The 24,485-nt window shown below is 39.0% G+C and overlaps 1 protein-coding gene across 1 annotated transcript in view; it reads left to right on the top strand.

Annotated features, from left to right (window-relative positions):
- The window catches only part of CPA6 (carboxypeptidase A6), an 86,198-nt gene that overhangs the window by 23,346 nt on the left and 38,367 nt on the right, over window positions 1-24,485 (top strand). Inside the window, exon 3 of the mRNA XM_085049848.1 lies at window positions 19,189-19,264. Coding sequence (XP_084905974.1) covers window positions 19,189-19,264 — 76 coding nt within the window. The remainder of the gene's footprint in view (window positions 1-19,188; window positions 19,265-24,485) is intronic.

Here is a 24,485-nt window from a genome sequence, read left to right as displayed (position 1 = left end):
AAACTTCTCTTAGAGTCTACACAAACTGTTTGAACCCTCAATGTCAGCAGTGGCTGGGAAAGCAGAGAAGCACCAGGCCAGAGGATCACAGATGTCTCTCAGCTCTGGCTCTGTGTGCTGTTTGTCACAGGCTCCGCTGACTGCACCAGTGTGTTATGCTGAGTGACAGTGAAGAGTTTTCATACTAATGTCCTCTAAGCAGCCTTTCCCCTCACTGCCTCCATCTTCTTCATTGCGCTCCCTGTTCTTGTGATTCGCTTCCAATTTAGTGCCTATTTACAGATTGCTACTGCCATCAAACCTCAGACCAGCAATGAGCCACAGAAAGGATTAGCAATTTTACATAATCTGATACAAGAAGCCATTGTAGTGTGGTATTGCTAAGTAGGCTGTTAAACTAATTTGAAAATCAATTAAATAGTTTTACTTATGACACTGATATCAGAGAGCATAAATATGAGAGTTCTATTTCTCTCCTTGTTTTCATTGTGAATAGTAACATGACAAGGGAATCCAGCAGCCAGTCTGACATTCAGAGGATTCCCAAAGGCAAGTTTTAGGTGTTTCTCATTAAGTGTGAGCATTAAATAGACTTATAGAATCAGGAATAGACTTATAGAATCTTCCCTTACACATCCAAAGTGATAGCAAATGGCACCCTAGCAGCCACCCTGCTCTGCTCCCCAAACCAGCCATGGATCTGGTGCATTTCTGTATTATAGTGTATTTATCTGGTTGTGTGTGACAGCATGGTCCTTTACAACAGTGACAACGTAGCACCAGGGTGCCACTTGCTGCTGTGGCAGCTGTATCCAACTCTAGCAGATTACCAGGCTTCCTGTAGGCAAATAGCACCCAAAGTACTCATCTACCAGGGAATTAGGCATCTGTTAACTTTTTCTGATAGCCTCTTTGTTACACAGTTTGTTCTCTTGGCAGTTGATCTTCAGAATAAATGTGAAATGTAAACTTCAGAGCATAAAAAGAGCTCCTAAAATCTATCAAATGACTTAGTAAAATACATTACTATTGGCTCAGACAGAATGCTTCCCATTTTAAGGCTGGCATTTATGTTACTCTAAAATAGCTAAACATGAATACTGAAGAGAGGAAAGAAGAAAAAAACATCAGAATTAGTAGTTAAGCCTTTACATCACTTGATTTTAAAAGTTAGGTTAATGGCATGAGATTCTATAATCTGTAGGAACAGGGGATTTATGGTTTTGCAAAAGACCTTTAGAAAGCTATGTACATGCCTAACTGGATCGTTAAAATATATTTTATGGAGAAGTTTTGAAGAAGAGTGCTTTGGTTTCATTGACACTTGCTTAAAACTGTAATATTTCACATAAGAGTCTAATGTGGAGCTGAGAAAGCTTATTTTACACATTTAAGTCTGTACTGACTTTGATAGCATTCAGATATCAACGCCTGTGTAATGTAGTGCCCTTGTAGGCAGAAAACATGTGTCAAGTAGAGCTGGTAAAAACAAAAGTTACTCTGGGTGTTTTTTGATTAAATTGGCCTTTGACAGAATAGAAATTTCTGTGAGGGTTTGTTTCATGCTTGTGCTGATGCAAAAAAAGAGAGCCAACAGAGGTATTTAAAATATGTTTTAATAATTTTTTTCTGGAAGCTAAATGGATTAACTTTCTTCTTACTATTTCTCTGGGAATAATAAATTTCATGGGTAGTCATCGACAAATTAAATTTTACTTCAATTATGTTTGAGGGTGAAATTTCTCTCATCAGAAGACAGGATGACTTGTAGCTCATGTGGTAATGACATGGATTTGAGTCGGGAAAAAACGTTTTCCACAAGCAGTGGTGTAGAATACACATCCACCCTCTCAAGCACATGGACTTCTGTAGGAAAAATGGCTCTCCGTGAGCTACCTGACCTTTGGTAAATTTAAAGTATGGCTTTTGATTAAATTTAAATCTAATCAAAGGTCTGCTTATAAGTCTTGGCATTTTGAATGAAAATAGGCATCCTTTCAGTTCTGTGTCAGCAGGTAGTGCTATGCAGACATTCTGATAAGAGCAGATCAGCTGGTGCTGAGGACCAGACCTTCTCTATATTATATGGGTCTGGTTGGGTTTTGCTTTGGACTGGCTGATCTCATCCCATGGATTGAAATCTTATTTGTGGTTGGGGCACACTGCATGTAGCCCAAGAGCATCCCTCAGTTTATGTTCAATCCAGTTCATGTACCCTGAGACTGGTCCAAGACTGGTTCTGTGTCACGAATCCAGAGGCTGCATCGTGGTGAGAACACCATGTGTGCAGGAAGGGACACTCAGGTTCATTTCAGAAGTGCGCTTCTGATCTGAATTAAAATGTTTATGTAGCTTCTATCCCTCTCTAAACACTAGCACCTAAAGAATAAGATGTCTGAAATACTGCAGCTGTTAAACAATATGTCTGCAGCAAAGGTTTCTTCCTAATCTCCATTGCTTATCATTGATAAAAATGCAGAGATCTCTGAGGCATCTTGGAAGAGCATATGGAACTGCTGTATTTGTGATCTCTTGTTTTTGTAATTTGTGGGTATAATAGGGGCTAGTTCCATCCAGAGCAATCCATGATTCCTTTCTTTGTAAATTTTTAAAAGCTTTACTCAGCCATTGGCTCCTTTTTTCAGAAGAGTACTTTCACATTGTAATCAGACTTGTATTGCCTAAAAATGAAGTAATTGCCTGCTCTGTACCAGGAATATATTTAAACTAGCAAAACTTTTCCTTTTCTTTACTTTGTGACCCAACACAATGACTGCAGAACAAATGTAGTTACTTCAAAGCATTGCTTTACACCATCTGTATGTTGGGACCTGAGACTAAGCTGAAGATTTAAAAGACACCAGCTTGTCTGCCTGTAGCAGCTTCCTGTCCCTGTTGAGCCGCTAGCAGAGAAGTACAAACCCAGGTTCTCAGGCAAGAAAAAAGGGACTTTATTATTTTGATTTCCATATATATAGACTTCTCACAGGTCACCTAGATTGGTCAGTCAAAAACCTCCCCCTAGGCCTAATTGGCCAGGCCTGAACTGCCCAAGTCTTGAGACCCTGTTTGCAAAAACATCCAAATTTTATCTTTGTTTATAAAGCACAGCAAAATGTTCTCACAAGAAAGACCTGTGCTGGTCACAGCTCCCCTTGCAATAAACTGAGCACAGCTGTCACAGCTGCTTGCTTGAGGGCAGAGGTGGAAACATCCCCTTACACACCACACCATGGTAATCTCCACATTACCTTGGGTTTTTGGTTTACTGAAAAAAAGCAAACAGAATCTGTGAAGGCAATTTAAAATGTTTCAGCTTCACACTGCTCTTGCTCGTGCAGGTGACACTGTCCAGCTGAGTATTCAGCTGGTTTTCACCTGCCACTGGCATGTCCAGCTAACTCTGGGTGAGAAGACTGTTCCAAAATAGAAGTGCTCTGATAAAGATGCTTTGATAAAGATAACCACCTTTTGACCCATACTAACAGTCAGAGAATCTCAAAGCAATTTTATGTTGCATTTGCTTTCTGGAAGCACATCTAGAGGTATTTCAGGAATTTGAAGTGCTCGAGGCATGAAGAAAAAGCAGAGGGAAGCATCTTGCTCTGGGCATCACGACAGAAACAGTTGCTGGAGGCAGGAAACTGTCTCTGGTCAGGACAAGTGGCATTACTGCAGCTATCTAAGGCTCCTGCAGTACAGCCCTTCATACAGCACCACTGGACACTTCACCAGATCTGTAATGCAGTTGTGTATTTGATATTCATTTGCACTATGTGCTTCTTACTGTTGAAGACTCTACTCCTTGAGCTAAAATGCAGCCTCAGAGTTTTCTGTTTACAAAAACAAACAAAAATTGCACTACTTTTCTCATTTTCCGTTCACATTGTTCAGTGGTTCCTTGTTGTGCTCTAACTGCCTTACCCAAGCTTCAACTTGACATCATTTTGTTGTGAATATTTTAGTCTGCTACTTGGATGCATTGTTGACTTTTACTGTGCTGTTTCCCAGTTGAGTAGTATTAACAAGTTTGGAAATCTACTACTAAAAAAATATTTCATTAGTATCTATTTTATATTTATATTTGCTCTAATTAGAATATTAATAAGATTTATTAACACCATCTTTGCTACTCCTGTAAAAAAGAATTAAAAGCAGATTATTTAATATACCTGTGTAATTTATTTTCCTGTACAGCTGGCAAAGATTTAGAAAAGACTAGCTTAACTTCCACCATTTTCACAAAATCAAAATGCTAAGTGTGATAGATGAGCTAAATGTGAATGATGAGGTCTAAAAGTGAATTTGATTTTTCTCTAGCAAACAGGCAGACCTGAGCAGCTTTAATTGTAGCACTCACTACAAACAGTTTATGCCTGTATTAACAGACCACATGAAATACATAATTGCCATATTAAATATAGCCATATGACTCTGTTAGGACTGGGTTATGAAGTAATTTGGATTATTCCAACATTGAGTATAACCTAATAATCACTAACCATCACTGATCTTACTACAACACTCTTGTGTGAGAAATCAGAAGACCATAACTCGTTTCATGCAGACCACATGATTCCTAATGCTAAAGCCCCTTTCTGCCACAGAGGAAGAGAAGTTTCAAAGTACAACAGAACAGTGAAAAAAAAAAAGACTCTTAAAATAAACTGCACTTAGCATGTTCCTGTGATGTAATAAACTTCTTTCACTCTGCCATTAAGACCAGGCAGGAGTTTTCACATCCTGCCTGAGTTATCTCCATGCTAATCTGGGCTACCGAGTATTTATTTCTGTTGGATTTACCATGGGGTGGTTTGCATCAGAAGGAACCTTAAGGTTCATCTAGTTCTGATGAGAGAAGTTTTACTTTTCTCTCCATGCAGTTTTCAGAATATCACATAATTTCTCACACATCCAAATTGTCATCATTGTCAAGCTGTGTTTCAGGTGTAGATTTTTACTGCAAAGTGCTCCAGCTCAGCAAGCCTTCTGGTATAATGGGGAGAGCTTTGATGTTGGCAGCTTTGTTGGGTATTACACCAACTCACCCTACAATCAGGATGTTTTTATAAAGAAGAAACAAAAAAGGAAAGCCATCAGGATTGAAAGTGTTGCTGCAAGGGTTGTACGGCAGAAAGATTTATTTGCCCATGTGCCCATGCAAGGTATTTTAAACAAATACCAATAACGATCTTTGGATTTCAGGACAATAAACATCCTGCAATGAACATTTTGCCCCAACATCTGCAGATCACATATGTCAGCAGATAGGAAAATTCATGACCAGTTTATGCAAGCAGGTGTAACTCCATTGACTTGAACAAAACAATGTGTATTAACACCAACAAAAGAGAACACCAAGTGCTTTTGAAAGGTGTTTTAAGAAACATTTTATTGTTTAAATATTTAATATAAATCTTTCACCTTCCAGTCATAAAAACAAATTGCCTTGAAGTTAAATATCAGCCTCACAACACAGCTATAATATATGGACTGCATTTATTCCTTGGTGAAATGTTTTACCTCTCTTTAGTTACATAAATAACCTCACCAAGACCTGTTAATTTATTCATTGCCTGTTAATCCTTATTTGTCACTCTTATTTTAAAAATATACATTTATCTTCTGCTAATGAGAAACAGGAATAAAAGTCATTCTCAGCTGGTTCAAGGAAGCTACAGAATGTGCAGAGTGGTTAGTTTAGTGTGCAAAGCTCAAAATAAAGTGCTCAAAGCAGTCATAGCCCTGAAATCAGAGAACAGCAAGTTTGGGAGGAAAAAAACAGGAAAAAGGCAAGAAAACAGAGAACCCTGATGTAAAGCTGTCAGAAGAAAAGAATATAAAATAGCTTAACTGCATTGTGCTCTATACTGCATTGGTCCTTATGGAAATATTTTTCTGTGTAGATGATGGAGAGAGGACTTCTAGAAGGTGATTTATCAGTCTGAGTAGTCTTGAGATGCACATCTCTCACTGAGGGCTGTGTGGGGTCAGGTGGGCTGACACGATGTGGAGCAGAGCTGGGCCTGTGACAAACGTGCTGCAAGCATCTGCTAGGGACAGCTACTCATGATGTGCTTTGCCAAGACACCTGCTGCCTAGAGCCATCATTTCTACAAAGTGCTCTCTCTTGGCAGTTCTGGGTTTGGTTTTGTGACTAGTCTATTAATGAGCTCATGTTGGTAGATAGGGCAACATTTTCTTGCATGCTTACAGACATCATGTCGCATGTGTCTTCAGACTGCCATAGTACAACAAAACCATTCTGTCTATTCATGGCACCCTGAGAGAAGGTGTGGGAGGGTTACAGCACTGCTCAGGGAAGACCTGTGGAATTGGCCTCATTTTCCATTGTATTGAAATTGTGACAAGCTCAACAGGTGCAGTTAAGCTGAACATGATTTTCTTAAGCACAAGCAGACTTTCCACCTTTTTGCTTAGGGAATTCTTACTGTGGCATCCTCTGAGGTCAGGGTATTAACAAGCTAAGAGGTACAGAAGTTTCTGTAGAATTTGAAGTTGTCCCACACAGATAACTACTAATACAATAAAGAAGTAATTCCCAAGCTTTCACTTCCAGATCTACGCAACATGTGTCTCCAGTATTCCCTTAAGTTAGAAGTGATTTTGTAGAAAACTGACACAACTTTAATCTAGTGGAGAAAAATTATTTCTCAAGCAGCTTATAAAAATGGGTAAATATAATTGCCTTAATGGCTGGCACAGCTGCCTTACAGGAGCTGTCTTCAGAGAATAAATAATTTCATTGCCTCTAAAATATTTATATCCCTCCCCAAGCCTTCAGTTTGATTTTGTTTTTCAAATAGTATTCTGCATTTGGTGTGCTTTTGTTTTCTTCAGCACTATAGGTACCATTATTCAGTGATAGGATAGCAGGTCAGTTTTGTGTAAGCTGCTCAGGATTGCTTCGAGGAAAAAGAGGAGAAGAATTCGTTTTAGAAAATCCAGATCAAAAGAGAGTCAAATTGCATATATGCATATCAAGACTAAGTTCAAAGATTCAGATCCATCAAATTATGCACAGCTATCTTGTTTGTGTGTGGATGTGTTATACTCTTCCTTCCCATCCATTGCTTGCTGTTAAGTGAGACTGCAAACTTGCCATCTAGTATAAACATGTTTAAATGTAGTATCCTGACATCTTTTTTATCAAGATGCATAGCTGAGTGAGTGCAAGAACTGTGATGTATGTATTACACCATCATTAGGGATTAAGGCTCTCTTATGTGCCATCACAATGCCTCTCACATGAAAAGACTAAATATCACTTAAGAAATGCACTGCCCTGAGTTAGAGTCATATCATGAGCAGAGCTCTCTTGAGTCACCTTTCATTTTCTGGGGAGCCTGGCCAGAATACCCCTCCACACTAATTCTGTAGCACCACATTCTCTACAGTATTTATAATTTCTGTGTGGTTTGGGGGGGGGGGGGGGTTAAGCTTTCACTTTTGACACTTGGAACCAAAATCGTCCAGACCAGCTGAATGCACAACAAGATGTATGGCAGCCTGTCTTAACAAATAATTGGGCAGCACAATTGTCTATCCTGCTGATAGCAGTGTTGCATGGGTAGTCTGCCCCTGAGAAACCTTGTGCCAGGTTGGAACCTAAATTAATGGCTATAAAAATGCAGAAGGATAAAATGGAGTATCCTGATGGGCTAGACAAATGCAAAGGCATTGGGAGTCTTGCACAGCCTTTATAAAGGGAGCCCCATGTCCAGCAAAGTAAGTTAGGCTGGCTTTTACACCCCAGCTCCTAAATACAGCTGACTGTGGGTTACCTGAGAGGCCCCTGATAATACATGTAGCTTTTAAAATAATGGGAAAAAACCACAATGACAACAAAACCACCACTTTCTCACTTCCCTAAAAAATAACTGAACAAAACCCAGTATGTCCAAGATGGAGATTATCAAAGCAAAGCACTTTTACATAGCTATTTTGCTGATGGTCACAGCCTTTAAAATGAGTAATGAAGAAGATAATTGTAGCGATCACATTAAACACACTTTCTGGCTGGTTTTCTTAATCTACTGATACATACAAATTTAATATACTGATACATACAAATGCCTCCCCATGTTCAGATCCTTCAGGCTATTAGATGTAGTAGTTATTTTACTGGCATGTAAGATGAGTTGTGTATTTACACACAGATGCTAAATGTGGTTCCACGTATATTTTCTGTCTTTGTTCTTATCTATCTTATCTATTCTTTTGACAAAATACTGATGGAAGTGCTGCAAGCAGTCATCTGAAGATCTGCTGGCCTGTGAGTGTGTCAGAAGGGGTTGGGAGCACACACCTGAGCTGGCAGCATGGGCACTCAGGAGGCTCTGCCTCCTCCCTTTGGGCAGATTATCAAGTAACTTGTATGGTATGAGAAACAAATGGATGTAAGCCCTGTATTTCCAAACCTCATTTTGGTATTTCCAAAAGGCTCAAAAAAAGAAAAAAGTTACAGAGCCTGAGAACAGGTTAAATGTATTTATAAGCAAAAAGATTATAAATAGCATCCATAAAGCTGCTTGGAGCAGCTGGTTAAGTGTTTTCATTTCTGTGTGCTAAAATTGTCCCACCACAGAAGGTTTCTTAACCTTGTGTATAAATTCATCACCATGGAAAAGTGGTCCTTAGGAGAGAACATTCTGTGAGTCATAAGCTTTCTCTTTGTAGTACTAAATCTAGTTCCAAATGGTTGTTTTGAACTCTCTTATTAAAAAAAAAAAAAACAAAAAAACAAAAACCCAACAAAACAGGCCTTTATCTGAAAATTATAAAAATCTGAACATTAAAAGTCTATTAAACTGAGTAAAATAAGACTTCTTATTGCAGGCACATGCACACTTAATTTGTTTGTACTTAACAGGAAATTGGATTGATATCCATAAGGACTGATGGGTCTGTAAATACACTACAACTTGAAGTATATGTGATGCAGAATTGTAGGTGCACTTCTCAGTGCATAATTCTTTAGACTGAAACATAAACATTTTCATGGAAATTACTTTTCCCTCCTTGTCCTTCACACTTTTGGTTTCCATGTTCACTGAAAATGAAATCAAACATTTTTATTTTCAGATTCATTTTTTTAAAAAATTTTGAAAGTTGATTTAAAGAAAACCCACTGCATAACTAAGCATCCAAAACCACCTCAAATTTTTTCAAAACATTTTACTGTACAATGGCTGACAGTGCTAAATGCAAAGTGCAAAAGTTTATTTTTGCTACCTAACAGTGTAGGTTGCTTCCAGGGTACACACAATGTGCATCTTGCATCATTTCACAGGGAAATGATGGTTGAACACAGTACAGTGCAGTCACAGGATTCACCTGCAAGCCAAGATACATCCAGGTTGTGCATTAAACTGGGAAATACTCCCAGGTGCAGCTGTACCTTTGCAGAAAGCTCAACTTACTGCTAGATTTGCCTCACTGGTCTCTTTATTCAAGGCAGTGGGTAGAAAGCAAAAATGACACAATGAACCAGGGGTCATGGAGACCAACCGTCCAGCATTTTTAATTCAAAGGCTCTAGCATACATCTCTGCTTTATACATATTTAATCTATTCCTTTCCTGCAGTATCATTTCTCATGGGAAGATATTCTGCAGTAAAGACTGTTTGAAGAGAAATTTGCAAACACCTTTTGACCTCAGTCTAGGTGTGCAAGGTGTCCCTTTGCTGAGGGTCTCTCCTCATTCCTGTTGTCAGAGACACTCTACCTGGACACAAAATATTGCATCTCAGGTCAGCCCTGCCATCTTGCTCATGCCCCTGTGGGGGAAGTAAGAGGGGACCCTGTTAGACTCTCAGTTGTGGCAGTATTTAGCAGTTAGCATGACATGGAATTGTTTCTGGGCTTAGTGCTTGCAGATTTACAGTTTCTTCCTCAGAACAGCATCCTAAACTGATGAATGGTTCAGCATCCGGGTCTCTATTATGCTTATCTGAAACACAGGAACAGCTAATTATCCTGAAATGGAAAAAAAAAGCCTGCTGTTTTTCTCTTGCCTAACCTAGCAAGACTCCATGAAAATCAATGGAATTACACCAGTCTATTGCAGTAACACCAGGAAAAAGAGAATTTCCTCACAGGATTTTCCTCATTTTATTCAATAACTTTGGTGTATTCCTCAGCTTTGAAATCTAGGGAATCCTGTCCTTTTGCAAAATTGTGGAGAGGCATGACCTTTTTGTCCTTTATTTGAACAGTGACGCTAAAAGTGTACTTTCCATGAAGTAAAATACATAATCATTATGTGGAGGCAAACTAGGCAGTAACTGATGGAATAGTTTGGGGAAACTTAACATGCTACAGACATCTCCATGCAGCAGTATTTCACACCATAACATTTTTTTACTCCATAAATATTTTCATCTTTCTTGCCATAACTTGCATAAATGAATAAATGCATAGAAAACACTAATGATAAGTCTTAAATTAAATCTAAACTGAGCATCTTGACATTTACTTTTTAAAATATGTATGAGGCAATTCCTCTGATCTCTTTTTTATACACTTACAAACACATGCTTACAAGTTATTTGTGTTTCAAGGCCAAGTACAGTAAGGAGTAAAGGCTTCCTCCTCCTAATGCTAAAAGACTTTTTTCAGTCATGAGAGCTTGAGGATCAAGGTCTTAAATTGAGTTCAAGAGATTGCCTATCAGGAATAACCAAATACTTCCAAGCTTGGTCCCATTTGGTGGCAGGAATTGCTACATGCCTTTTAGCCTTTGTGCTCTAGACTTTGAATTATCATTACCCACAACAAATACAGGGTTTTTCTTTATTTCCAGTTGTTTTCTGTTTATTCAAGAAGTGTTCTAGATGTGTTAGAAAAACTTAAAGGACTTGATGGCTGAATTAAAAGAACTGGGGTGAAATGGAACGGTTTAAGATCATACATACAGGAATTTCTCTGTATTACTGCAAATCCTTGGGTTGGATCAAAGAGAAAAAGTGATGTAGTATTCAGCCACATGATGACTGTAATTTTCAGTGTGTTAGAACCATAAAATTGAATTTGTATGAGATTTTTCAGAGAAGTAACAAAGCTTACACAGTGCTTTTGGTCCATATTCAAAAGCAAAAAAACAGGAACAGGTGCAGAGAAGACCTACAAGGAAATCTGATGAAATGATCTCCAGATATCTCATCAACCAAAATTATTCTCTGACTCTATTAAAATATTTCTCCAAAGATGGAAATGATTTTGCGTTGAATACATTAAAAGCATTATGTATATTATAGTGAGAGGAACAAAGTACTAATAGAAAAGACCTGCTGGTCATAAGATCTTCCTCTTTGCTGTTAAAGGAAACTATGTAATAAATTTGGCAAGTTTTTTTTCTGGACCACCTATAGGGAGCTTGTTTAACTAAGAGGGAAAAAACCAAAGAAATTTAAAATAAATACAAATTTAAATGAAGAATCTGCCTTAAGAAAATTAAAGTAAAAACTTCTTCTTTTCTGTTTTCAAAAGATGGAGGTATTATATGCTCCTTGAAAAGAAGTCATCAAGGCAGATAAATTACATACCCCTTTCAGTGATTGTCGTACAGTTGGAAATGTGCCGTATTTGACTGCAGTGGCAAGTAAAGGTCAAGTAAAGGTCAAGGTCAAGTAAAACCATAGTTCATAAAAAGTGGAGTCCAGACAGTTTATGTTCTATAAATTAAGGCTTTTCTCTGAACTTCAAACATTCAAAAGGAAGGGTTTGGACCTTGCACTTGTATGTGGTAAGCTGTTTATTAGTATCAGAAAAATAGCTGGTTTACTTACTTCTGGGTATATGGGATTTTCAATATAAACACACAGTTAAAAATAAATCAATTGTACTATGTTTTGTTCATGGTAGTGCATACTAAACTTAGGCAATATTATCAGAATACCACCAGTTTAAAATTTTCATTTAAGACTGTAGAAGACTGCTTTCATTGAAAATATACTAGATATTTGCCAAGTCTGTAGCTTGCCTGAACAACAAAAAAATGGAGGATATTTCCAACCTTTGAGCATATTTCACAATTTCATAGCTGTCTCCAACTATGAGAGAGAGAGCATGGACATCTTTTGTTTGGACTCTTTGATGTTCATTATTTTACAAATACCAATAAATTGAAAAAATTGGTTATGTGGAAAATATTAGATGATGAAATTATTAAAACCCTGGGGGTTTCTTTCAACACCCTTGAAGGCTATGGAGTAAATGCAGAATGTTTCAAGACATAAGAAGAGTTGCAGAATTTTGTTCTTCTGTGAAAGCGGCATTTAGTGCTTTCCATCTACGATCCCTGCCTTGCTCCCATTACCATAGCCACCAGGAAGCCTGAAAGTCAAGAGTTTATTTGTGTCTCCATACCCTCACAAGTTTAAAGGATGAGATCATGCCTGTTTATGGGGCAGGGAGCTGAGCCATGCCTACACTGTCAGCTGAGCATAGCCCTGCAGCCCAGCCTGTCCATCAGGCTTAGCAGGCAGGTGTGCACCCAGTCTCACATTCAGGCTTTGTGCTTCAAGCACACCCACCAGGACAGAGCCCAGAGTCTTGCTCAGGCCACTGAAACAGATGGGGAAGAGAAGGACCAGGCAAACCAATCCACCATCAGATGTCTTTAACCAAACACAGAGTGTGTGGTTTTCACACATGAATGACAGACAGTGTGGACATAAAGCATATGGAGTTCAAAATAATAAACCTTCTGCCAAGCCTGCACTGAACCTCACTGGTAGATGACCTGGGATTGTTTGTTTAAGGTCCTAAAGGAAGTCTGAGCTCAAAAAATTTAATTCAGTCCTCTACCACTGAACCATTTTCCCCTTCAGCCTTCTGCTCTTGGTATCTAAATTCTGTAACAACCTTCTTTAAGACTTGGTGTTCTTTCTTTCACTGAGGCTAAGAGCAAATCTGCTGCACAGAGTCCTGAGATACTTAATTGGGAAATAGTTCCTGCAATTGTCTCAAAACATACATGGGGCTTAGAATGAACTGAAGCAACTCTGAAGGTCAGAAAAGCCAATGAGCTTCTGTGGGGACTCCCAGCATGATGGCACCTGCAGGGACTGTGGACTGGACTCTGGCCTGAAGTTAAGTGGTCAAGACGTGAATAAATGATGGGATATGATATGAGAAATTGCTGGATATGACAATGTGAGAAGCTGACAAAAATTCAGAGAGCACTGTGAAGGACAGCTGGATCTTGCAGGAGGTAAAGGAGGAGGTATTTGAGAAACGGCTGAGTTTCACAGGTAATTGAAAGGGAGTACTGGGGACATTTTGTGGGCGACAATACCTAGATAATCCTGTCAGTGATATCTATGAAACTGAGATTACCTAGAAATACCAAATTTGGATACAAATATGGCAAAGAGGGACCAATTTGGGCAAAGTAATTAGGGCTGAGTTGTTTATTTGAGAGGAGATGGAGATAGAAGGCATGGCACAAGTGTGGTGTAAGGGTGGGCCAAGAGCAGGAAAAGGGATAAAATATATGCACCTGATGTAATCAGATCTGTTCAGGGGCACTGGCAGGGAAGTGATTGTTGCCACAGCCTAATCAGGACATTAAATCAAGCTTGCCTGACCACACCACACAAGTGCAACATGCTTCTGCAATCAGGGTGAAAAGGGAGGATAACAGGAAGCTTTCCTGTTTGGGCAGGGGAGCACCCAGATGGACAGATAAATGTTCTGGTACTGCCAGGCTTATCCCAGGCCAATGCCAGGCCTGACAGCATCATCATCTACTTATCACTTCCTTACAAAGCACAGAGCAACTCACTTTATTGCCATGAGTCACAACAATAAAGAAGTAGATGGAGTTATAGCAGAAGCTCCTTTCAATAATATGTTACTAGAATGATGATCCTTTCTTTAAAAGTAGCAGTAGTTCATATAATATGTCATTAGAAGGATTGCATCCAAGTTAAACAGTCATCAGCTGTTTCATGCAAATATGTTATGGCAATATGTTTCTTAGGAAGTGAATATGAATACGTATACATGCTGTTTCATTGAAGCAGAATACTGCAGCCTCCACCCTGGATCTTAATCCTGCACAGTTAACACAGTATTTCCTTGTCATCCAGTTTCATCATTTGGTCTGTTTGTTTGTCTTAAGTGTGTATTGGTCTTGTTACTTCTTATTTTATTTTCTGTCCTGAATCACTGCCCTCTTTTCTACTTGCACATGACTGGATGACACCTGATGAAGCAAGACAGCATTCATTACCATACACAGTTGGTTTTTCTTTTCTGAGACAGAGACATGCACTGAAGCAATTGGTTCCCACTGCTTGTGTTTCAGCTAGATGGCCCTAGAGGCAGTATTTATCAGACACTGGAGGCCAGCTTTTCTTGGAAAAGCAGTGTTCCTTAGTTGGAGTGAAAACTGGAATTTTTGCAGATATTCACCTTTCCATACTATGTGTCTCTGAAATGAAGCTTTTCAAAGGAAGATTGCTAGTAATATAGCATTGCCTTGTTCTGTAAAGTTTCTTGCTTGGTAAAGAAACCCTTTTTGCAACTGAAAAACATCTGTGAAACTCAGATATTCCATGTCTGGGAATTAGCATGTAAATTCAGCTTCCCAAAGAGTAATCTGTTCTATGTTAATAAATATAATGCAATAACATACTTTACCTCCTCAGCATTTCTTCCTACATTACCCAAGCAACTATTTTTCATTCAAAATTAGGTAGCTCTTTCTTACGCTAGGAATGGTATGAGTTTCCCCGCCATAATAGCTAAAAGACAGAAAATATATACATTGCTATCTAGACAATACAAATGGTGTTCTCTTCTGTTTACATCAGCATCTGCTGTAATACAAAAAACCATAATGAAGGGCTCAGGAAGTTTTGTAAAGTTCCCTTTCCAGATGTCCCCACCAGGTCTCAGGAAGAAGCCCAGTCTTATTTATGTATCTTGATTTTTTAATAACTGAGTCACAGTTAAAACTCTTCATCCCAGTAACGGAGAGAGATAAAAGCATTAATGTTTTATTATTTCTTAACCTTTTCACTATCAGAATTTAGTGGAGAAAGGGAATGAAGCAATTGATCTTTCATCACAAATGATATCTGATGGCACACTGGGAGTTGACGAGAGACTTTCATACTGTAGATCTTTTCAGATGTGTCATTCAGCCTTAATGAACCTCTAAAGTGCAGCAACTATGGCAGCTTGTTCTCAAGAACTGTAATCCCTCCTCTACCATCAGGAATGGATGCCTGTACGTGGGGATTTATTTTCTTTCCTATTTTTTCTATAGGTGTTTGATTTATAGCATATCACTTCTTAACTGTGTTTAAAATACTAGTAAAGCCTTTGTAAACATACTTTTATTAAATTCCATGAGAGAGCAGAGATCTAATTAAGGTTCACGTTAGTCAGGAGAATGAAACAATAAGAAGGATTTTCCTGAAGGAAATGAGGAATTTACATAAATGTTTTTCATGCCATGTGACTGCAGCAGGAAAGTTTATGAGAGAGAACTGCTAATTCCATCAGTAAAGAAGGAGTAGATGTGCTGCAGAATGGTTTCATTGGATCCATCTGGTCTGTTCCTAGATGAGTAAAACTGTGAAGTAAATGGAAAAAAAGTAAATGAAAAAGCCAAAGAAATAAACCAGTAGGTTTTAGTCCCCATTGGCGTCAGGGAGGATCACCCTTCCCAGGGCCACGTAGCATATTCTGCATTTCAAAAGCAGCTGTGTCATTTCTCATGCTGTTCCTAAAAAATATAAGGGGGTGATGAAGGGAAAATATAAGTCATTGCATGTCAGTGCTGGCCAGCAGCTGGTCACCCATTTTGCTCAGACATAAAGCTGTCCCTGGGGACATCAGCCGTCTGGTCTCTACTCTTTGCTCACCACTCTCATCCAGTCAGTTCATTTACTAAAGCTTGTGTTTTGCTCTTGGCAAAGGCTTTCAACTGTGTTTTTACAAAATTCAAAAGATCTCACTAAGTCCTAGCTTTAAATTCCATTAACCTAATTGCTAGGGATAAATTGAAAGTTTGGCTTGGTGGATATAAATTTCTACATTAATTAATACAAAATATATCCCATCTTGCTGTTTGTTTAGAAATTTTTAAAAGTAGGCTTTAAAAAAACCAAAAAGATTTAGAGGCATCGTGGTTAGAAAAATAACCTTACCTGCATAAATCAACAGACTGCTGACACATGTCTGCAGGCAACAAAACTTTCCCTAGATATATACATGATTACTTGCTTCTTTCTTCTCAACAGCTCAGCGTGAAGGATGGCAGGGGACCTCACCAGGGGATGGTCCTGAGTGTTTGGGGTGCAGCTGCCATTTATCAACCACATTAGTCCATGGTCTGGTAGATTTTGTTGTTGGCTTTTGAATAGTGGGTAGGTTGCTGAATTTCTACCCTAAATTCAATGGGTATTGCATAGCGTTTAAGGTAATCATTGGATATCTTTAATGTGAAATGTAACCAGAAAACCTATAAAGCTAAGAAACAACATTTGGACTATGGTTTTTGACTGGTAGATATCTGTAGTAAAGCTAGATTTGCTATCTGTGCTTCGTTGAAAAATGCATCATGATTATCCATTGGCTGGCCAGCCTACAGAAGTGGGTGTTAGCAGGTAGTTCTCAGGAGTCCAATGTATTCCCACATCTTGCATACACAAAAATTGAAAGGCCTTGCTATAATGGTTTAACCACCATTTAATAAAATACTAAAATTACCAGGTATGCTAAACTGCTTTCTATGAGCTCTTAGCAGCAGACCCAGACACAGCTTGAGGCATTTCCCAACAATGTGTCAAGTGATCAATCTGTCACAGCACCAATATTCTCTTTAGGGCAGGTTTGTCATCACATTGGAAATGACAGAGTTGCTGAGCTAATCAAAGACAGTTTACAGGGATGTGTATTAATGCAAGACCATATCTAAGTGATACCGGTTCCTTTGAAATTCCATTACAGCTGTGTAACACATGCTTAGCTACTTAGTTCATTAAAATCTGGTTTTTATATGTTGGTTGTATCAACCCTTCCAGAAATGTGTGATGAATCTTTATTAGCTACATCAACTTCCCATGTTCTGAGCCATCATTACTTCTTAATTATTTTCTTAACAGCAATTTAGTAGTTAGAAAGAAATGAGTAATGGAAAAGAATATTACTGTTGTATGTATGATAAATTAAAAGCATCTATTTTCCTTTATTAGTGGTACTCTAAGAAATTTATTCCTTTCTGTGCAAGCTCCTATACAGGAGGTTAAATTTGGCTTGGAAGCATAGTAATTTAGCTTAAATTTTTTGAGCTGCCAAATTATAACGAGTGCTTTCAGAAGTCTTTCTTCTTAGGCATATACCATTTATTTGTCCAGTAAGGTCAACAGCAGCCAAGGAGAATGGACTGATGTCCACACCTCTGGGTACATCAGTGTTACTGCAGCAAGAACTTGGAGTCTAGCTGTACCAAACACTTTATTGCCATGAAGGAGTGGGAAGGCTTAGGACCTCTCTACAGGGAAGACTCTGCAGGGGTGAGAACTATACTGGAGAGCTGAGACAGAAAAAAGGATCAGAGACTGACCAAGGGAAGCAAATACTGAGTGTAGAGAAAAGACTAAAAAAGAATGGGGTGAGGGAAAATTATTTCCAGAAAGAGGTAAGCCATTCCAGAATTCAGAATTTATTAGCAGTGCTTTCTTCTGAACCATTTAATGACAACATTTAATGCTTACCTATACATGCATTAAGAATTCTTGCAACAAAGATGAGTCCTGGCAAAGCTGTAGCTGCAGTACACCAAAGGCAAGACCTGGTGCCTGAGATTAGCAGCAGCTTGGGAGCCTTCCTAGAGCTGTGAGCCAGCAAGGGCACACTCAGCAGTGCTGTTTCTAGTTGGCCAAATACCTTCTCAGCAGACTCGTAACCTTCTGCAAAGAAGAGCTCATGAGATATTTAACCTCTCAATGTCAAGGGAAATTCTACTGTGCAAAATTCCCAGATAATATAGAAACTGTAGATAAAGAAATTGTTTAAAAGGCATTATGGCTAGTGGATGCAACTGTAGAAATAAAGATACACATGACCTTCAAAGGTCTCTTGGAAAAGAAGTACTGATTATAAACAGTACAAATTTTAAAACTCAAAATGTAGGAAAATGCTAGAATTCACATTGACCACACAAAGTTATTTCATGTTTCTTGTGTGTGGCTGGTGTTTTGGTTACATGATCATCCACTGTATTTTCTGTGGTGTCAGCATCCCATATAGGTCATGACATAGATGGTGGTCATTGAAGGGTCATTCAGTTTTTTGTTTCCTGTTTGCAAAATTACATTCATTGAGATCATAGAATCACAGAATGGCTTGAGTTAGAAGACACCTTAATGGTCATCTAATTCCAACCCCCACTGCCATGGACAGGGACACCTTTCACTAGAGCAGATTGTTAGGAGCCTCATCCAACCTGGCCTTAAACACTTCCAGGGATGGGGCATCCCAGCTTATCTGGGCCATCAGTTCTACTGCTCCTCACAGCAAAGTACTTCTTCCTCATATCTTACCTAAACTTATTCTATTTCAGTTTTTGTTTAAGTGAATAAAGCCAGCGACTATTATCTAGAACCTTTTGGGCATGTATGAGCAGCTATTTACTTCACAAAATTTGTGCAAGTTTTAATGGATAATGCAAAAGGCATGCCCCAATATGAAGATCACCCCTTTTCTAAAGTCAGCTCCTCTCTTTAATGCATGAGAACAACAGACATTCCTAAGTCCATTAAAGGTTTAAACATGAAAAAGCAATGTATTTTACTTAATCTCATCCTAAGAAGCAGGTTAATAGTTCTGGAAAAAAAATAATTGCTTTGTTCTGAGGCAGATGTTCAGTATGGAAGATGTCAGCCTGAATAGTCTAACTTAGAAGGAATGAACAAAGCATTTACATAGAAATGGAAGGTCAAGCTAACGCTGATCTGTAAAGAGCAAATAATTTCAATGGAAGCATATAATCCAGCAGCAAGTTTAGAAGCAGAACTCCAGCTCACCCAACATTTTGCAGATGCTGAGAAAGAGCACAATTACAGTAGCTATCTGAACCTAATTTCTGTCCCCTTGTACTGCTGCAAAGAGCCTTAAAGTGTCAATTCAATTTTCTGTTATTGGCAGTGATAAAGTCATACGAATTGTTCCTGAGAGCGAGAGGGAAACACAGATCCTGAGGGCTGCATTCAACAGGCTTAAGGTGAGTTTGATTATTTTCATCTTTTTCTGATCTCTTCTGAAGACTGTAGTGGGTTAACTGACTTGCCTTTAATTTGGCACTTCAAATTATTTTATTATTGCAATATTTGCCCACTAAATTCCTAATTTACCAATAAAATAGCATAGGAGTTAGATTCATCATGTCTGACAAATTTAACAGGAAATACTTATTGCCTTAAAGTAATACAGGTGCCACACTTGTAAATTTGCTTTCTTTGCTCTTCCGTTTCTTGCTAGCATACATAGGTGCTTCATTCTCTGCCCAATGGTGTTACTTAAAACACTGAGTTAATTCAAGTTGTGAACACACAGAGGAATATGAAAAGGGCTTCAGTTTGAGAATCTCTCTGGCAGAATAATTTTCTAGGGGCAGTTGATGGAGTGTCTGTGATACTCACTAGCAAGGCAAAATCTTTCTTCTCTGGCCGTTTCCTGCAGGTATAAATGAAAAGCAGCAGTGCCACTGCAGCAGTGCAGCACAGGAGCACTCTGCACCACGCTGCTCTGCTGGCACAGCTTACAAAGGCACAGGCAGTGTTTCCACAGCAGTCTGGCCCACTGTCTCAGAGGATGGGGAGTACCTGTAAGCCAGGTCAATGATCCCAAAAAAAGGACTGTACCATGTACATGTGCTGCCCCTAGGCATGGGGGAAAGGCATAAGCTTCATTAACAATCACCAAAACACTGCCTAACCAGAGCAGAATCAGGGAAGTAACAACTTGATCAATATGTTGAATAACACAGCATTTAGAGCATGTGCAAAATCTTTGGGCTACTCACTGCCTTCAGCTCCAGCAAACTATGAGGTAGTTTGTGATGTAATTCTTTCTCTATTGTTGAAACCTTACCTAAATGATTGTGTTCTCAGTGGGGAAAAATGAAGGTGCATATAATTTTCTAGTCCAATAGTTAACATCTGGGATACAAGTAAATCAAATCTCTGACTGCATACCAAATGAAACAAAACTAAGATGTTAGAAAAGCTCTTGCACCCTCCTGAAGAACATTCCATGTTTCAATTATAATGAAGCTTTCTTGCTACCACAGTGTAAAGAAGGAGGACTGAGCTACCTTGGGTACCTCAGCCCAGGAGAAGGCTTACTACTGTGAATACCCCAGCAGTCAAGGCATTGGCACATTTCTAGCTTTAAGTAGGAAAGCTGAGACTGTCTTCATCACATCTGCATTTCTTAACCTATGTTTGGTTAGTTCCCCACTCAAGATGCTATCTTTTGCAGCCCTCTCTCTCAAGACATCCATCCTGTGCTCGTGTTGCATGAAACATTTCAATGTTCAGCAGAAGCAGTGTCATGATGCCATGGATTACCACATTTTGCACTGTAATGCCCAACTCTCCTAAAGAATATTGTCTTATATTTGTTTCTGCACTGCTTATTAAGAACTTGACCCTCAGTTGTGAATGTTACTGTAACACCCAAAAAGGATACTTGTTTTTCTCCCAATTAGGAAAACAACCTAACCGTAAAACCAAGCAATACATGTGGAAGCTGGTTTTTGCATTCATTTCTTCCCCCTGGATGCTGGAACATAAAGAGGGAGCACATGTGTTTTTTCCTTTCTCCTTATATTGTAAACCCTGCGAAGCAAAAGGGTTACTCACCTTCCTGTAACTGTTTCTCATTACAGAGCTCCCTTAGGCTCCCAGAAAGAGATTCCTTCACTCAATTCCATCAAAGTGGGAGCAGTAAAAACTTGAATAAATAATTGCATGCTGTAACTCAGAGAGCAGGATAATAAAAATTTTGGCAAACTGCATTGGAATCTGACTAGTTAATTAGAAAATGATTGATTCTGATGAGAAACTAAGCTGAGGAGGTTGAAAGGAAGACTCAAAAAAGAGAGTGTAATGACACCCAGTTTCATGAACAGAGGCTGGGTTTGGCTGCATATCAGGTCTTAGGGCTCTCCCATCTGCAGCTGCTTCACTGCCCATCTGCATGGGGTCAGACACAAGGAGACACTTGAGTGGATAACAAGAAATGGATATGTTTAACATTAACTTATCATATTTCCCACCGCAAAAAAAAAATTTGTTATTCCCTCATGAAGTGGATCAATAATGACTCCTCAGAAGTGCCCAGTCCTTACAATACCAGCAGAAGTAAGTAGTGACTGCAAGTCATCAGCCCCTCTGAAGAACCATGTATTTAGAGTTGTGTGATTTTTAAGTATCCATGTCAAGTCTCCCATCCTTCTCCCACCCCCAGACTTCCAGAGTTGAAATTCAATGGGCATAAACAGATTTATGTTCTGTTTTTTAAATATGAGCCTTTATGCACAATGTTGATTATGTGCTCACTAGAAAATGGAAGACAGTGCACAAAAAGAGCCCCTCAATAGTACAAAATAAGCTGCAAACAAGCCCCAGTTATAGTCCTGTTGCCATCTTAACACAGAACACCTGACAAACAACAGAGATACGAGCAGGAGTGTCAACACAGATATACAAATTGCTATCATTACAAAGTGCACTTTGGAAGTTTTCATTTTTGAGTCAGAAAACCAGAACTGATTTAAGACACATCTTCTTTGAATCTATTTTGGCTTGAGCAGTAAATTAATACCAATCTGTTACTCACACATTCCGTTACTCAAGGGGGAAATAAAGATTGAACCAGGATCCTTTCGAGACATTACAGTTTTATGTTACTCAGTGTTGTGCAAAATTCAGTTTTCAGCCTGAGTTATGATGTGGCCTGATGATATTATCCACTGTTTTCAGTATTATAAGAACATGAAAATTCAGCGAAAATAAAATTTATATCCCTTTTGTTGTCAAACTGAAAAGGATACCTGAACCTGAGTTTCAATTCAGACGTGTTTCTTTGTGCTGGAAAGTTGGTCTATTAGAGTTGAGGTTTATTTCAGAGGACCAAAAGTTATGCTCTCTAGGGATGTCAAGATTAACCACCATTAGTCAAACACAGGATTTGCAGTACAAAAATCACCTGGGGAGCCCAGTTTATCCCATGTGATCCATGTGCAACATAAATATTTTTAATAAATTCCCAGGACAGTGCAAGCACAGAGTCGATTCTGCACAAATGGATTGTATTCTTGTAGCAGGATTTCCTTGCCTAGAACAGACCATCTGTGGTGGTAAGGGAAAGGGAAGATAATCCCTCCTGTCCCAGGCTTCCTCCTCACTGTGTCTGGTAGCAGGAGGTTTTCTATAAACTTGTGGTGTTCTGTGTTCATTACAGCCATTTCTTTCTGCTTTTAAATTTACACTTGTAAGGCAGAATGATTTAGCCTTTTCTTCTGGCCTACCTCTCATAATCCAAAGAATTATAAGAAAAATTTCTCTCTGTTCAGTTCAAATGACCCTATCCTTCTGAAGGGCGTTATCACAAAGAGGTTTGAAAAATGATCCTGATGATCCTATTGCAAAGGCAATGTGTTTTGGTGTCAGGCAGAGAATATAGCAAATGCCAAGATACCCCTTCTGATTGCCTACTGATTTGGACAAAGGGAAAAGAACCAAGAAGAAAATAAAGGGACACTGGAAAAAACAGCACTGTATCATTTCACTCATTTTGTTTTATCTGCCAGTTTCTTAATGACTGTCCTTACCATTGATTTTTCCTGTGTAGATTTTGTCATTTACAGTGTGCTCTAGCTGTTTTCTTTCAGAAAGAAACATCAGGGCAGTGGGGAAGGAAGTGGTGAGAGCTCTGCTTTTTGCCATGCTGAAGCCAGTGCTGTGGAGGTCAGCAAGGTCCATCCCTTTTGGGAAAAGCATCAGACACAAAAAGAATACTTTCCTGAATGGGCATTTACAGAAAGCTGCACTGAGAATCCTTGAAGGATCATCTTGGAATTGTCCACATGTCTTGATGTATCTGAAGTACCTTAGAATGTGTCCCCAGTGATTAAGTTGGGCAGTGACAGTCAAGGTAAAACAGAAGCAACAAAACTCATGTAAGAGTTTGAAGGACTACTATGGGGTTTTAGTCCACATGGAAACCTCTTGATCTCAAACAGGACTGCTTTTCTACCAATAATTGAGCTGCAAGGTGAATTCACACAGTTTTCCAGAAGGTGTAGTCCCTAAGAACTTTTTTAACTTAGCATCTGGAGCTTCTTAGGAGGGATTTTTGCCCCCCTTCTTTCAGAAAAAAAAAAAAAAAAAAAAAAAAAAAAAAAAAAAAAAAAAAAAAAAAAAAAAGACAGAGTCCATATAATGCTCAGTGTAACAAATCCCTGAAATCTACCTGAAGTATCTAGGCTCTGCTACATATGAATGCCATTGCCTATACTGAATGAATAATGGTTAATGAAAGTTTCATTCCACACATTTGACTTTTGCTCATGAATTCCCCAGTGGCAAATCACATTAGTCATAATCACTTGCTGAGTAATTTCCACAAATTAGTTTTGGTCTGTACTTCCATTGCCCACAGTACTTTGTTATTAATCATTATTATAAATTGTTTCCCTCACAGGCTGGTTCTGTTAACTTTTAGGGGACAGAGTTTTGCTTTTTTTCCCTGGTGGGTTGAATATACCATGTAGATCTGCACTGCCAGTAAAAATAGCCAGCCCTACAGATTAAAATTAGTCTGCTGTGAGTTCTGTAAAATTGCTTGAACTTGCATGTATTTAACAAATAAACTAATTTCAAGTAAAGAAAAAATATAGAAGCCTAGATATACTGAGTCTGATCAGCTGCATTCCAGCCCCAAAACAGCAGGAGGGGACTCTGGCCCTGACCACTCTTGTCTCAGCCAGGCTGAGCAGAGGTCCCTGCACCTCCCCACCAGCCCCTCCCTGTAGGACCACATCTCTCCAGAGCAAGTTCTCAGGAAACTCTCATGCATCATGCACTGCTCTGTGTATGCAACTATTGCTTAGGGCAATATGTGTCTGAGGTCAGAAGAAATGAGGCAGGTGGGGAATAGAGTCATGCTCTTTTTTAAGGCAAGAGATGGCAGTGTCTGGTTTTCATTAAGTGACAGAGGTAGTAGTAGCAGCTGGCAGATGCCATCAGTATGTATACAGCAGTATCTCTAGTCTCTAGCATGTTCCTACATTATTTCTTTCAGTCTCCACAGGGAAGAGCACCCCTAGACAGTTTTGGCAACAGTCTTTGTGCCCAAGCCCAGTGGGCACAAAATGCGATGGTGAGTATGACAGGGATGAATGATGATGGAGCTTCTCCTCTGACTCTCATGTAAGA

This window comes from Lichenostomus cassidix, chromosome 2, assembly GCF_008360975.1.
Source record: "Lichenostomus cassidix isolate B80296 chromosome 2, HeHo_3.0, whole genome shotgun sequence".
NCBI lineage: Eukaryota > Metazoa > Chordata > Aves > Passeriformes > Meliphagidae > Lichenostomus > Lichenostomus cassidix.
This window is presented reverse-complemented; position numbering and strand designations above follow the sequence as displayed.